A 14,484-nucleotide genomic window follows, 5' to 3' on the forward strand; every position below is an offset into this window, starting at 1 on the left:
GCCTGGGTTCTAGCTCTCACCACCTGGGTGGCGTTAGGGGGATAAGCCTCTTCACTGCTACGTGCCTCGGTTTCCCTGCCTGTAAAATGGGGATTATGCCCCTCCTCAGCAAAGGCCTCTGGGAGAAGAAGAGCCAGTCTGGGGCAGGGGGACACACTGGCCCAGGGGACAGCTGTCAGGAAGGGGGGGAATGCTGGCCTAGCAGACAGCTGGGAGTATCCTGGTCGCAGGGGCAGTGGGTGTTGAATGATTTTCACCCTGGGTCCTGCCGGGGCCCGGGCGTGAGGCCTGACGGGTCTGTAATAATCTTCCTCCACGTCGCAGTTCCAAGAAACATGGCAGAGACGTTCCTCGTTGAGAGCCCTGACGTGACCTACAGCAAGGACTACATTGAGGCCAAGTACACGTACAGCACCGTGCACGTGAGCAGGGAGGACGGAGTCACCAAGGTACCTGCTGTTGGCGGGTCCAGCGTTGGACCGTGGCCCTGTGCCCACTGGAGGGGGAAGCGCATTTGTTCGTCTCTATGCACCTGCCCCACTGGTAGGAGTGGCCCAGAGCTCTGCTTGGCCTGGGCTGGACCCAGGCTGAGTGTGAGCTGCCATGAGGCGGGTTCCTCCGCTGGGCCAGGGGAGCGATGGAGCCGAGGGGGCACTTGGGGACACGTCCTGCCTGTAGCCTGAGCAGTGTCTGCCTGCAGGGCGGCTTCCCCTCTCTGCCCGCCGCAGCCTGGGGGTGTCCGTGCCATGGGGCCAGGGCTCAAAGTTCTAACATGAAACGGTGCTGCGTTGGGCCTGATCGCATTGCCGTTGGTTTCCCTGGGCTCTGAGGAGCTGGTGGGAGCAGCCTCCCCATTGCAGAGGGGCCCAGCCTTGGGGTGGGCCGGGCAAGCTGTCCTGGTGCATCGGTCGGGTGCTGCTGCCCCGTCCCCGTGCAGAGCCCTGCTGTGCCCCTGCAGCGCCAGCGGATGAGCGTGCCCCACGTGTGTCTTGTCCCGCCCCCCTCCTCTCCTTGTGCTGTGTGCGAAGGCTGTGCCCCGGTTCTCACTGCCTGTCTCTGGGGCTCCCAGGTGAAGCCGCAGGCGACCAAGTTCACCTTCCGCACGGAGCGGCAGGTCCCCCGCCTGGGGGTGATGCTGGTGGGATGGGGCGGCAACAACGGCACCACGGTGACAGCGGCTGTGCTGGCCAACAGGCTGGGCCTCTCCTGGATGACCAAGACCGGACGGAAGGTGAGCGAGTCTCGTCCCCTGGCGTCTGGCGGCGCTTTCCAGGGCGCAGGTGGTCTCTAGCCAGCCCCCCAGGCTGCAGGGCCTGTGACCGGCTGGCTCATCTCAGACGCCCAGATGCGGCCCCAGCCAGTTGCCCACGAGATGGAGCCTGGGCCCAGGCGAGTGGGTAGATGAGCCAAAGCCCTGCCCCGCTGGGGTGTGGCTGGCTGTGAGGCCTCCGAGCTCCAGGCTGGCCCCTGAGGCTCTCCCAGCCTGAGGGGTGCAGGGTTGTGCTGCGGGGCTGCATCTGTCCTGGCCACGGCCTGGGAAGCGCTTGTGGGGCCGGTGGCGATGGGAATGTGGCGCTCAGACCCTGCGCGGGGGGTTCTCCCCAAGCCATGTGGCGTGATCATGCTGGGAGCTGAGGGCTGGGCACTTGGACCTTGGGGAAGGGCCCCCGGCTCCCATGTTCTGTGCCCTCCTGGAAGGTCCTGGGGGTGGGGGAGCTCCCCGGCCTGGGGGCCCCTGGGGCTCAGTGTCACCTTGGTGCTCTCCCTCTTCCCAGTACGCCAACTACTACGGCTCCTTGCTGCAAGCGTCCACCGTCTGCCTGGGAACCGGCCCTACGGGCGATGTCTACGTGCCCTTCCGGGACCTGCTGCCCATGGTGCACCCTAATGACATCATCTTTGATGGTGAGTGTGCATGCCCTGGGGGCTGTTAGTGGGGGGGTGGGATGGTCCAAGGGGGAGGGGGGCTAGGCAGGGGAGGGGGTTGTGGGTGGAGGGGTGGCCGAAGGGGGGGGGCTGTGTGGGCGGGGGCTGGCCCAAGTGGGGGGCTGTGTGGGCGGGGGCCCAGAGCTCTGACTGGCGTCTCCTCACGGGTCTCAGGCTGGGATGTCTCCTCCCTGAACTTGGCTGAGGCCATGAGACGGGCCAAGGTCCTCGACTGGCAGCTGCAGGAGCAGCTCTGGCCCCATATGGTGAAGATGAAGCCCCGCCCATCCATTTACATCCCAGGATTCGTTGCAGCCAATCAGGAGGACCGAGCCGACCATGTCCTCCGCGGGACGAAGGCTGAGCAGGTGGGTGGGTGGGGTGGGGGATCCCCATCCGCTACATTCCCACTGCTGCAGGGGTGAGCCCCATGGCTGGGGTGGGGGAGCAGGAGGCTCCAATGCAGCAGGCTCCCTGGGGCTCCTGGGCTGGCTCTGACCGTGCAGCCCGGGCTGGGGGAGCTGGGCCGGGATTTCGGAGCAGCCTCTGCCTGCAAGACCTGGGACATCGCTGCTCCCAAGAGCAGCCCTGGGCCGTGTGCCAGCATTGGGGAGGCTGGGCCCTGTGCTCCGCAGGCGGGTGCTGGGGGCGCAGTTCTGGCACCTACCCCCCAAGCACCATCCCTGCGGCCCACCGGAGCTGACCCACACTGGGCAGGGCGGGATCCCTCAAATTGCAGGGGTCTGGGGGGCCCGGCAGCTTCCCTGCCGGTGCCCCATCCTGGGCTCGTGCTGCCGGGCGCTGACAAGCCCTTCGTGCAGGTGGCACAGATCCGCAGGGACATCCAGGAATTCAAGGCCACCAGCGGGGTGGACAAGGTCGTGGTCCTGTGGACGGCCAACACCGAGCGCTTCTGCGATGTGCTGCCGGGTGTCAACGACACGGCCGCCAACCTGCTGCAGGCCATCGAGGTGAGAGCCCGTGAGGGGCATGTGGCCCCCCCCCGCCCGCCCGCCGGGGGCTGGGCTAGTGGCCGCTGGTCTCGTCTCTGGGGCTCCGGATGCAGCCAGCCTGGTGGGCTGGTTCTGGCTCCTGCCAGGGGCGGGGGCACTGGCTTTGTCCTTCAATGGGGCCGCAGCTGTCCTATAGCTGGGGGGGGGGGATGGGACTGGGGGAGCTGGGTTTGGGGGCAGTGTCACGGAGTGTGGGGGAGTCAAGGCCCTGCACTCCTCTTCCTGGGATTCACCGTGACTCTCAGCCAGCCAGTAAAACAGAAGGTTTATTAGATGACAGGAACACAGTCCCAAGCAGAGCGTGTAGGTACAACCAGAACCCCTCAATCAAGTCCTTCTGGGGGGTTCAGGGAGCTTAGACCCCAGCTTGGGGTTCCCTGTGTTGCACCACCCAGCCCAAACTGAAACTAAAAAACTCCTCCAGCAGCTCTCTTCTCCCCCCCCCCCCCCTTTGTTCAGTCTCCTGGGCAGGTGTTATTTCTCCCAACCCCCCCCTCCTGGCTCAGGTTACAGCTCAGGTAGCTTCCTTCAAGGGAAGTCCCCCATCCCCAATGCAACCCCCGTGCAACATTCCCAGGTCAAATCTGCCCCACTCCCTGCTCCGCTCCCTGCTCCGTCACAGGCAGTGGCCCCATTGCTTAGGGGGGCTGGGTTGAATGGTGGGGATGTGGGGACAGAGCTGACAGTGGCGCCCTGTGATATATTTTCTCTGAGGGCCTGGTGCTCCCACTGGCTGTCTGGGGGGAGGAGGGGGCTGCCTGTGCACTAGGGGGGGTGTCCCAGGGGCTCCCTCCCCCCCCCGGGCGCTGCACTGAGCTCTCCCCATCTACTCAGCGAGGCCTCGAGGTGTCTCCCTCCACGCTCTTCGCCGTGGCCAGCATCCTGGAGGGCTGCGCCTACATCAACGGCTCCCCCCAGAACACCTTCGTGCCGGGCGCCATGGAGCTCGCCCTGCAGCGCCACGTCTTCATCTGCGGAGACGACTTCAAGTCCGGCCAGACCAAGCTCAAGTCGGTGCTGGTGGATTTCCTGATCAGCGCCGGCCTCAAGGTGAGGGGGTGCCGGGGGCGCCCGCCGCGGGGCATGCCGGGCTGGTGACGCCGCTGGGCTGCCGGGGGTCTGGGCAGGTTTCCCCTCCTGGAGCCCAGGCGCCGAGTCCCGGCCCAGTCACTGGGGAGAGGGAATCTGGCCTCAGCAGAGCCCTTGGGTGGGGTGGGAGGGATTGTAACCCTCCTGCAGCCGGGTGCAGGCCAGCTCCGCAGGGGGAGGGGCTGTGGGTAGGGACTGAGGCGCATCTGCATAACCCCCAAGGGCTCTGGGGGCTGGAGCATCCCGGGAGTGGGGCCAGCGGTGGTTCAGCTCAGCCCTTCCCCTTGGAATCCAGACAAACCCGTCCCATGGCGTGGGGGGGCGCAGAGCCCTCTCCCCAGCCCTGGCTGGGCCTCCCCAGCAGCCGGGTTTGGGAGGCGGGCAGGGAGACCAGGGCTCCCCCAGCTGCGGCTGTGATCTGTGGGGCTGCTGTGACCCATCTTCCGCCCCCCCCACCCTCCCCTTTGCCCCAGACAGTGTCCATCGTCAGCTACAACCACCTGGGCAACAACGATGGGAAGAACCTGTCGGCCCCGCAGCAGTTCCGCTCCAAGGAGGCCTCCAAGAGCAACGTGGTGGACGACATGGTGCAGTCGAACCCCCTGCTCTATGGGCCCCAGGAGAAGCCCGATCACTGTGTGAGTGCTGGGGGTGGGGGGAGTGAGGGAGCCCCCCAGAGTTGTACCTGGCTCTGTTGGGGGGGGGGGGCGCAGAAGCTGCCCTGAACCCCCTGCCCAGCGGTGGCTCTGGGGGGCCCGTACTCAAGTGGCTCTCGGTTGCAGGTGGTGATTAAGTACGTGCCCTACGTGGGTGACAGCAAGCGGGCGCTGGACGAGTACACCTCGGAGATCATGATGGGCGGCACCAACACCATTGTCATACACAACACCTGCGAGGTAGGGCCGGGAATTCCTGTCCCTGGGCACGGGTCAAACCCCCCTCCCTCCCCCCCACCCTGATGGTACCACAGGGAGAAGCAGCGGCTGGGGGGAGCATTGGCCCCTCTGGCCCTGGGTGGGGTCTCCCTTGGGGAGAGGGAGCTGGGCCTTGGCCCCCCTACTGACTCTGCCCCACCCCCAGGACTCCCTGCTGGCCAGCCCCATCATCCTGGACCTGGCCATCCTGACCGAGCTCTGCCAACGCATCAGCTTCTGCACCGAGAGCGACCCCGACTTCCAGGGCTTCCACAGCGTCCTGTCCATCCTGGGCTTCCTGTGCAAGGCGCCCCTGGTGCCTGAGGGCTCCCCTGTCGTCAACGCCCTCTTCCGGCAGAGGAGCTGCATCGAGAACATCCTGAGGTACCCCCGGCTCTCTCAATTCTCCCCCCCCACACTCCTGGGGTGCTGGCTCTATCCCCGTCTCCAGCTCCCCACTCGCCTCCATGCCTGGGGTGCCCAGGGCCCTTCAGGAGCAGCCTGGGCCCTTGACTGAGCCTGGCCAGGGTGGGGCAAGTTGCATTAGCCCCCGTGGGACCTGGTGCTGAGATCCCCTCAGGGACCTGGTGGTGCCCGGTCTGTGGGCTGTCCAGCTGTCTGCGAAGGCCTCTGCCCCCTCCCACCTGACATGCTGCTCTTTCTGATCCTGCCCTCAGGGCCTGTGTGGGGCTGCCCCCCCAGAACCACATGCTGCTGGAGCACAAGATGCAGCGGCCGTGTCCGAGTCTGAAGCGAGCGCGTCTGGCCGAGTGCCCCGTCTCCCTCAAGAGGGCAGCTGCCCAGGTGAACGGCTACCTGTGCCCAGCCAGTAACGGGCATGGCACCTCGCAAGCCCAGCTGCACATTGACAACTAGGGCCCTGCCCCATGGCCACAACGCCCCCCAGCTCCCAGGGGAGTCTGGGCTGAGACATGGGGGGCAGAACTGCTGCTGCTGGAGAGGGGACCATGGTCAGCCTGAAGGGGGACAGGAGCTGTGGTCCATTGGGGGGCTATATTTTGTAGGGGGATTCTTAGTTTGAATTAATTTGGGGGCACAGGAGGAGCCCCCTCCCCCAGCCTCCACTGACAGTAACTGGAAGCTGTGAATGTGTGTGTTTTTTTTTTTTTTTTTTTTAATAAAGTGGGAGCATGTAAGTCGCTGTCTCTACTGATCCTTCTGCGTCATGTCTCCCCCCGCCCCCTCCGTGCTCTGCACTGCCTGGCGCCCTGCCCCCCTCCCTGGGAAGGGGTGCCCAGAGCCAGCGGTGTTCCTGTGAAAGGGGTCCTCCTGGGGTGTGCCCCACAAGCCCTGCCCTGGACTCTGTGGCCTGGGCCTTTACCCAGGTCAGCTGGCGTGGAACAGCTGGGGAAACCAAGGCAAAGACCCAAGTCTCTGCCCTCAGCCCCTTCCTGTGGTGCGGGCCCAGTGACAGGGGGGGTCCTGGCTCTGAGTGCTGGGCCGGCACAGGGCAGTGGGATTCATGGCTCCGGTAGGAGGGTGCTCCTGTATTCAGCCTGGCGCCCTGCCAGTGGTGCATTGTTCCCGGGGGGGTACTGTGGAAGGGGTCCTGGGGGGTGGTAAAGGGGGAGACAAAGGAGGCGGAGCTATGAAAAAAATCAAATTACATTTATTGATGCAGGTTTTTTGGGTGGTTTTTTTTTGTTTGTTTGGTTTTTTTTTTTGTTTTTTTTTTTGTTTTTTTTGTTTTTTTTTGATAAGCAACTTTCAGTCTAAAGCCTTCAGAGTAGAAAGAACAGACGAAATCCCTACACAGATGCACTAACCTAGCAGGGGAGGCGTTGCCCCCGGCGGCAACACGCCAGCTGGCTGCGTCCCCTCCCAGCTGGCGGCGGGCACAGCACACGAGTGGGGCGGGCAGAGGCTCACCCCGAACAGCAACAGAAAACCCAGCTCCGTCCCCATTGCCTGGGCAGGGGCAGCTTTGGGCTGAGAGCTGGAGGGAGCGCGGCCGGGCTGCTGCTGAGGTCCTTCATGTTTATAAAAGGGGGGGGGGGGGGGGGAGAGAGAGAGAATCCTTCATATGAAAGTTAAAAGTGGTCCCGATGGCAGGCAGGGGCGGGTGCCTGGGGCAAAGGGGGCTGCTGGGGGGGGCCTATGTACACTTGCCTCCCTTTGCTGCAGGGCAGGGGCCGAGCCCAGTCTGTCCATGGGGGACTGGCCAGGGGGAATCACAGTGGCTGAGCAAACAGAGTGGGGTGGGGGGGGGTCCCCTATTCCCTGGAGGCTCCATGGGGTGTTTCCAGCTGTGGAAGGGTCGGGGGGGGGCAGAGCACTGGGGGCAGCAGGTCTCCTGGGTGAGCGGAGAGCAATCACCTGGGGGGTGCAATTTCCCCCTGCCATGGGGGTGCTCACAGGAAGGCGGGGGGGGCTGAGGCAGCTTTGCTTAGCTGGCAGCCAGGGGAGGGGAGGGCTCTGCCAGGCCTCCCCAGTGCCACCAGGGGCAGGGGGCTGAGGAGCTGTGGCTTGCAGGGCAGCATGGGCAGAAAGGGAGGGGCACAGTGGGGGGGGCACCCCTGACCTAGGGTATTTGTGGAGGAGCAGCTGATGGAATTGGCAGAACTGAACTGGGGTCGGGGGTAGATTGCTGGGTGGGGTGGGGCAGGGGGCTGCAGGCATTCCCCCCCCAGCTGCTTAAGAGCTGCAGGGTCTGTCCCATGGCTCCACAGCAGGCTCTGGTGCGGCCGGGGCCCTTGGAGGGGGGTGGGGGATCCCTGGAAGCTGAGGAGCAGGTGGTGTGTGTGTGGGGGGGGGGGGGGGGGGGAGCCCATGATAAATTAAACCCTGTACAGCAAAACAAACCCTTAAATAAATACCCCCCTCCCCCCACCCTGCTGTGTGGGGCTGGGCAGAGCTGGGGGCAGGGCTGCCAGCTGTGGCCTGTAACCCCTGAGGGGGGGCTCATCCCCAGCCTCACTCCACCCTATTGCTGCTGCCCGGCAGGGAAGGAGCTGCCTGTGGCTGGACACCCCCCCCCCCCCCCCCCCCAGCAGTGCTCTGGCTCCCAGCCCCCAAAGGTGCTGCCTGATGCAGCCACAGCTCTGCCCCCCCCTCCCCCCACGCAGTACAGTCAGCCTGAAAAGTCAGCAGGTTCCACCCTCCCACCACAGCACCCCCCCCCCCCCCCCGCCTGCCTGGGAACAGCCTCTTGCCTGGCACAAGCAGCCCCCCCCCCCCCAACCGTGTACCCCATAGCATCAGTTCAATGGGGCCCAGGTCTGGCGGCTTGCTCCTCTGCCTGGCGCAGGGGGAGGGCAGGGCCAGGGCGTGGGGGGAGGGGGTGCTGTGTGCCAATAGAGTGCAGGGGGGGGACTGTGCCCCAGGTGGAGGGGGAAACGGGGGGGTGCTGGCAGGAGGGCAGGCGGCCAGTTCCTGCGGGTGTTTTAAATAGAGTTTAGAACCGCGGGGGCGTCTGGCTCTCTGCGCCGGGACGTCCGAGCCGATCACACGCTCATTGTCATGCTGGGCGAGTACTAGAGAGACGGGAGACACCAGAGCGTTAGCAGGCGGGGGGAGGCCGCGGGGGCCAGCCCGACGCGCTGGGGGGGGGCAGGGCAGGGGGAGCCGGCTGGCCCCAGAGCTGGGGGCTCAGCTGGCCCCTTTCCTCTGGGGCGGGGCAGCTCACACCTCGGGGAGGCTCCTCCAGCGCACGGCCCCCACCACAGGTCCAGCCGTGCCAGGTTTGTTCTTCCAGGGGGTGGCCGATGCCTTGCAGCTGCCCCGCCCGCCCCGGGAGCCCCGCCCGCCCCGCCCTCTCCGCCGGCCCGGCGGGCCCGCCCAGTCCCTTACACTGTCGCTTTGGAAGGGGTTTAAGAAGGTGCCGCCCATCTCGCCGTCGTCCCGCGGAGTCCCGGGCGGGTTGCTCAGCCCCGCCATGTTACTCGGCGAGCTCTGCAGGGGCACAGGAAAGCCCAGGTTAGAGGGGGGCCTGCTGCCCCCCCGGCCCCAGGGGTGAAAGGCCGACAGCTCCCAGCAGCGCTGCTGGCACCCGCCGCCTGGGAATGGGAGCGGGCACAGCTCTGGCCTGCTGCCCTCAGTGCTGGGGGGGGGCCGTGTGCAGAGTCACCCCCAGTGCCCAGAGGAGACGGCAGGGCTGCACCCCAGCAGCTGGCTGCACCCTGGCCCTTTGGAAGGGAGAGGCACAGGCTGGCCACCCTGGGAGGGGGCAGGGGGTGCCCCAGGGAGGGGTTCAGCCCAGGGGAACCCCCCATAGGGAGCGGGTGGAAGTGGGGCACTGTGCTCTCACCTTTGGCAGCCCATCCATGTCGCCAGAGCCTGGAAGGACAAGCAGGTCCTGTTAGCGCTGCCCCATACCAGGGAAAGGTGCCACCCGACCCCCTGATCCACTAGACACGGACCCACCACCCAGGGAGCCCAGGCCATGCTGCAGTGTCCGTCCTACACAGCGGCAGGGCTCCTGCCCTCACCCCCAACATAGGTAAGGCCCGCCTCTCTGCCTCAGTTTCCCCCTGCACCATCGGGGGAAGTGATGCTAGCGTGCTGCGGGGGGAGGTGCTGCTGGCCCATAGGCCGCCTTCAGCTGGCAGCGCTAGGGGCTGAGTCCCCTCGGGGAGGCTGGGGCAGGTCTGAGCGCAGGGGCCAGAACCGCAGAGCTCCCGACCTGGCACAACCCTGCCCCAGCACACCAGGTATAGCGCCAAGGGATAGGAAGGGACCTGCCCACAATCACAGTCAGGGCAGAGCCAGGCCCAGAATCCAGACTGGGGGGGGGGCGTCCTGATGTCCCTCCACCAGTGTGGGCAGCTCACACCCCGGCGGGCGAGAGGCCGGGGCTACCCACCTAAGGATCCGTTCATGTGATGGGGCTCCATGGTGTTCATGCCTCCCATGGGCCCATCGGGGCCAGGCCCCATGGGGAACTGCAAGGGAAAGGGAGCGCGTCAGTGCTGGACACAGGCTGCCCGGGCGTAGTGGGGCCAGGGGGCTGGGGCTCCGTGCACGAGCTGATGGGAGTGGAGGGGAACTGGGCGCAGGGCCTCAGGGACGCGCCCAGCATTGCTCTGGCCCCCAGTAACCCATGGGGCTGCGAGGGACCGGGGATCAGGGCTGAGGGGCACCGGCAGAGGTGTGGGAAGGGGGAGCCCAGGGCTGGGATGGCAGGGGTCCGTGGGTCGGGGGGGGCACCGGCAGAGGTGTGGGAAGGGGCTGGGCTGGCAGGGAGTCGGGGCTGAGGGGCACCGGCAGAGGGGTGGGAAGGGGGAGCCCAGGGCTGGGCTGGCAGGGGTCCGTGGGTCGGGGGGCACCGGCAGAGCTGTGGGAAGGGGGAGCCCAGGGTTGGGGCTGAGGGGCACCGGCAGAGCTGTGGGAAGGGGGAGCCCAGGGCTGGGATGGCAGGGGTCTGTGGGTCAGGGGGCACCGGCAGAAGTGTGGGAAGGGGCTGGGCTGGCAGGGGGTCGAGGCTGAGGGGCACTGGCAGAGGTGTGGGAAGGGGGAGCCCAGGGCTGGGATGGCAGGGATCCATGGGTCGGGGGGCACCGGCAGAGGTGTGGGAAGGGGCTGGGCTGGCAGGGGGTTGGGGCTGAGGGGCACTGGCAGAGGTGTGGGAAGGGGGAGCCCAGGGCTGGGATGGCAGGGGTCCGTGGGTCGGGGGACACTGGCAGAGGTGTGGGAAGGGGCTGGGATGGCAGGGGTCTGTGGGTCGGGGGACACTGGCAGAGGTGTGGGAAGGGGGAGCCCAGGGCTGGGATGGCAGGGGTCTGTGGGTTGGGGGACACTGGCAGAGATGCGGGAAGGGGGAGCCCAGGGCTGGGATGGCAGGGGTCCGTGGGTCGGGGGACACTGGCAGAGGTGCAGGAAGGGGGAGCCCAGGGCTGGGATGGCAGGGGTCTGTGGGTCAGGGGGCACTGGCAGTGGTGTGGGAAGGGGCTGGGCTGGCAGGGGGTCGGGGCTGAGGGGCACTGGCAGAGGTGTGGGAAGGGGGAGCCCACGTCTGGGATGGCAGGGATCCGTGGGTCGGGGGACACTGGCAGAGGTGTGGGAAGGGGGAGCCCAGGGCTTGGATGGCAGGGGTCCGTGGGTCAGGGGGCACTGGCAGAGTTGTGGGAGTCGGCTGGAGGTTGCTCTCTGCGCCTGTGGCCGGGTCCCCAGCAGCACTCCTTGGCTGTGGGGTGGGGCAAGGCCTGGGCTGCCCAGGGCTCTGCGTGGGGGGGGGGGGGGCACTGCTGGGGGGCACTCACGTTCGGCCGGTTCCCAGCGGGCCCGATAGGGTTCATCATGGTGTACATGGTCTCGCTGGAGTTGGTGGAGTCTGTGGGGTGCAGAGCGGGGTCAGTGCTGCCAGCCCCACAGAGGACGAGGGGGCGGGCACTGCACAGCCATGCACGAGCTCACCGGCCCTGCAGCCCCCCCCGCCCCCCAGCGAGAGGCATAGACGTGTCCGCTGCTTTTCCCTTCCGGGCTGGGCAACACCCCCCCCAGCTACCCCCCCCCCCCCCCGCACCATGCGGATACTTCACCTCCTGGGCTGGGCATGATGGGGGTTCCGGGGGGGCCGCCGCCTCCTGGAGGGCCCTGCGGGAGAAGAGCAAAAGGCCCAGGAGCCGTTTGAGCCTCGGCCCCAGGCAGAATCCCCCCAACCCCCCAGCGCCCGGCCAGCACAATCTGCCCCCAAGGTGCAGGGCACCTCCCTGCCCCCTTGCGGCTGCGGCACTCACCACGTAGCTCCCGGGTGACGAGGAGGAGTACGCGATCTGTGGAAGGACGAGAGGGGACGAGTCAGCACCGAGCGCACAGGAAGCGTCTCTGGCCGCGCGCTCCCTGTGCAGCGTGCCCGGCCCCGTGCGCCCCCCCCCCCCCCCCCGTGCGTTGTGCCTGGCCATGCCCCCCCCCCCCCCCCCGTGCACCACACAGCCCCATGCCCGGCCCCCATCGTCCCGCCCCAGGACTCACAGAGTTGGTGTTGGGGTTTGGCCACGGCGCTCGCCCTCCTGGGCCCCTGAAACACAAACAGGCCTGAGGTTGGCATTTCCCCAGGGTCCCTGTACACCCGCCCCCCCCCCCCCCACTGCTGCATGCGCCCTGTCCTGCGGGGGGCGCCCCTGCACTGGGGATGGGGCAGGGTGGCACGGGGCAGCTGGGACACTTGGATGATTTTGGGGGGGCGCCCAGTTTTCTCACCAGCCATGGACTCCCCCAGACCGGCCCAGACAGCCATCCCACCCTCCCCCGAAACCTGCCCACCCATCCCCAGATCTGTGTGTCTGTCCCGGGTATCTGACGGCGCTGGGACAGCCTGGACGCCTGCCAATTGCTCTGGCTCCGCTGGGCAGGGCGGGGCGGGGGGGGGGGGCGCGTGTGCTGGGTGCTGGGCCAGGGGCCACTGCCAGGCGCGAGGCTGCAGGCCCCAGACCATGGCCGGGAGCAGACGGGTGGCATGCAGCTCGGCTGGGAGCTCTGCCCAGTGCCTGGGAGCCCATCTGCAGCACCTGGCGCAGGGCAGGGCCCCCAGTGGCCCAGGAGTCCCCGGCCCACCCTGCAGGCGCTGGGCTGGCTCTGTGGGTTGTGGGGGGCAGGGAGGCGTGGCTGGGGCACGGGGGGGAGGAGAGGTGCCTTACATGTTCATGGTGGGCATGCCAGGGCCGCCCAGTGAGTTGGGCGGGGGCCGCATCCCGCTGCCGTAGTTCTGCAAGAGAGGAGCAGGAGCGAGCTGAGCGCGTGGCGGGGGCAGACGGGCGCAACCTCTGAGGGGCTGCGTTAGCCCAGTCATACAGAACCCAGGCGTCCAGGCTCCAGCCCCTCCCCCCACCCCCATCCCAGAGCCAGAGAGAGAACCCAGGCGTCCTGGCTCCAGCCCCTCCCCCCACACCCACTCCCCTCCCAGAGCCAGAGAGAGAACCCAGGCGTCCGGGCTCCAGCCCCTCCCCCCACACCCACTCCCCTCCCAGAGCCAGAGAGAGAACCCAGGCGTCCTGGCTCCAGCCCCAACCCCCACAACCCACTCCCCTCCCAGAGCCAGAGAGAGAACCCAGGCGTCCTGGCTCCAGCCCCTCCCCCCACAACCCACTCCCCTCCCAGAGCCAGAGAGAGAACCCAGGCGTCCTGGCTCCAGCCCCTCCCCCCACAACCCACTCCCCTCCCAGAGCCAGAGAGAGAACCCAGGCGTCCTGGCTCCAGCCCCTCCCCCCACACCCACTCCCCTCCCAGAGTCAGAAAGAGAACCCAGGCATCCTGGCTCCCAGACCTGTGCCCATGCTGCCCCCATCTCCTCCCCTCCCCGCCGGGATGCTGCTGTGGGCCCACCAGCCGTTCCCAGCGCTCCCGGATCACAGCACGGCACAGCAGGGCCGGGCCAGGACCCCGCAGGGGTGCCAGATAAAAGGCACACCGGGAAACACCCACCTGAGGAGCCATCCCCGCCATGCCTCGCGGGGGGTTCATCCGCTGCATCGGGCCCCCCATATTCGGATGCCCTGTGCAAAGGGAGAGGGGAAGGTGAACAAGGCAGCAGGGCACAAGCTCCCCTGAACCCCAACTTCTGGGGCATGGCTCCCTGAACCCCACAAACCCCCACTCCCAGAGCTCTGATCCCCTACCTCCCTCAACCCCCCACTTCCGGGGCATGGCTCCCTGAACCCCCCACTCCCATGGGGCTCTGCTCCCCCCAGGGAGCCCCCAGCACTGAGAGGGGACTCCCAGTGAAGGGTCATAATCCCAAAGTGCCCTCCCAGCGCAAGGCCTCATCCTTCCCCACAGAGATGGGGTGCGGGGGGGCTGCTCCTGGGCTAGGCTGTGTGGGGCTTCCCCTCCCCTCCTGGGGGCTCCTGTCTCTTCGCAGTGAAGGGTCCCCCCTTGGGGGAGGGGCTGCTCCCAGCCGGGGCCCTTGTCTCCTCCCTGGCGGCCGACCCACTCATGTCCCGCTGGTGCCCCAGAGCTGGGGGCCGACAGGGCCTGAGGTGGCTAGGGAGAGGGGGGAGCAGACCGGAGATCCCGTGGCGGGGAGGGGCCACGCGGGTGGCATGACTCACCTTGCGATCTCGTGCTGGGGTCCATGGTGTTGGGCAGCAGCGGCTGGGAACCCGGGACCCCCACAGGCGGCTGCGGGAACAGAAGGGCCGTGAGCCTGGAGCTGCAGCCATCAGGAGGGAAAGGCATGGACCGGGCTCCCCCGGGGAAGGAGCACCCCCACCTCCCAGGGAAGTGGCACAGACCGACCCCCCCCCCCACTCCACCCCGGGGAAGGAGCACAGACCGATCCCCCCCCTCCCTCCACCCCGGGGAAGGAGCACAGACCGACCCCCTCCCTCCACCCCGGGGAAGGAGCACAGACCGACCCCCCCCCCCCCCACTCCGCCCTGGGGAAGGAGCACAGACCGACACCCCCCCCACCTCCGCCCTGGGGAAGGAGCACAGACCGACCCCCTCCCTCCACCCCGGGGAAGGAGCACAGACTGACACCCCCCCCCCCCCCCACCTCCACCCTGGGGAAGGAGCACAGACCGACACCACCCCCCCTCCACCCTGGGGAAGGAGCACAGACCGACCCCCCCCCACTCCGCCCTGGG

At 67.5% G+C, this 14,484-nt stretch overlaps 2 protein-coding genes across 3 annotated transcripts in view; one reads left to right on the forward strand and one right to left on the reverse strand.

The window, feature by feature from the left end:
• The first annotated feature begins 335 nt into the window (after positions 1-335).
• ISYNA1 (inositol-3-phosphate synthase 1) lies at positions 336-6,064 on the forward strand. The gene is made up of 10 exons (XM_065422237.1): positions 336-449; positions 1,070-1,231; positions 1,776-1,905; positions 2,101-2,294; positions 2,748-2,897; positions 3,774-3,989; positions 4,502-4,666; positions 4,811-4,924; positions 5,109-5,326; positions 5,620-6,064. Exons 1-10 carry the CDS (start codon positions 336-338, stop codon positions 5,816-5,818), a joined length of 1,662 nt encoding a protein of 553 aa, XP_065278309.1. The 3' UTR covers positions 5,819-6,064.
• Positions 6,065-8,399: 2,335 nt separating this feature from the next.
• Positions 8,400-14,484, reverse strand: part of SSBP4 (single stranded DNA binding protein 4) — a 37,799-nt gene continuing 31,714 nt past the window's right edge. The window contains exons 8-18 of one of the 2 annotated variants that reach the window (XM_065422270.1): positions 13,948-14,017; positions 13,322-13,392; positions 12,538-12,605; positions 11,873-11,918; positions 11,638-11,673; positions 11,440-11,494; positions 11,161-11,231; positions 9,765-9,843; positions 9,210-9,238; positions 8,753-8,854; positions 8,400-8,436 (exon numbers count right to left, since the gene is read on the reverse strand). In XM_065422270.1, coding sequence (XP_065278342.1) covers positions 8,407-8,436; positions 8,753-8,854; positions 9,210-9,238; positions 9,765-9,843; positions 11,161-11,231; positions 11,440-11,494; positions 11,638-11,673; positions 11,873-11,918; positions 12,538-12,605; positions 13,322-13,392; positions 13,948-14,017 — 657 coding nt within the window. In that variant the 3' untranslated portion in view covers positions 8,400-8,406. Of the gene's footprint in view, positions 8,437-8,752; positions 8,855-9,209; positions 9,239-9,764; positions 9,844-11,160; positions 11,232-11,439; positions 11,495-11,637; positions 11,674-11,872; positions 11,919-12,537; positions 12,606-13,315; positions 13,393-13,947; positions 14,018-14,484 lie in introns of both variants that reach the window. The other variant, XM_065422271.1, reaches the window with a different exon arrangement.

This window comes from Emys orbicularis, chromosome 24 (assembly GCF_028017835.1).
Source record: "Emys orbicularis isolate rEmyOrb1 chromosome 24, rEmyOrb1.hap1, whole genome shotgun sequence".
Classification (NCBI taxonomy): Eukaryota; Metazoa; Chordata; order Testudines; family Emydidae; genus Emys; species Emys orbicularis.

What these genes read in the sequence shown, in the direction of transcription:
- ISYNA1 (XM_065422237.1), top strand. Translation starts at nt 336, where the DNA reads ATGGCAGAGACGTTCCTCGTTGAGAGCCCTGACGTGACCTACAGCAAG. An exon ending in TGATCAGCGCCGGCCTCAAG is followed by an intron (nt 3,990 to 4,501) that starts GTGAGGGGGTGC and finishes CCTTTGCCCCAG; the next exon opens with ACAGTGTCCATCGTCAGCTA. An exon ending in AGGAGAAGCCCGATCACTGT is followed by an intron (nt 4,667 to 4,810) that starts GTGAGTGCTGGG and finishes TCTCGGTTGCAG; the next exon opens with GTGGTGATTAAGTACGTGCC.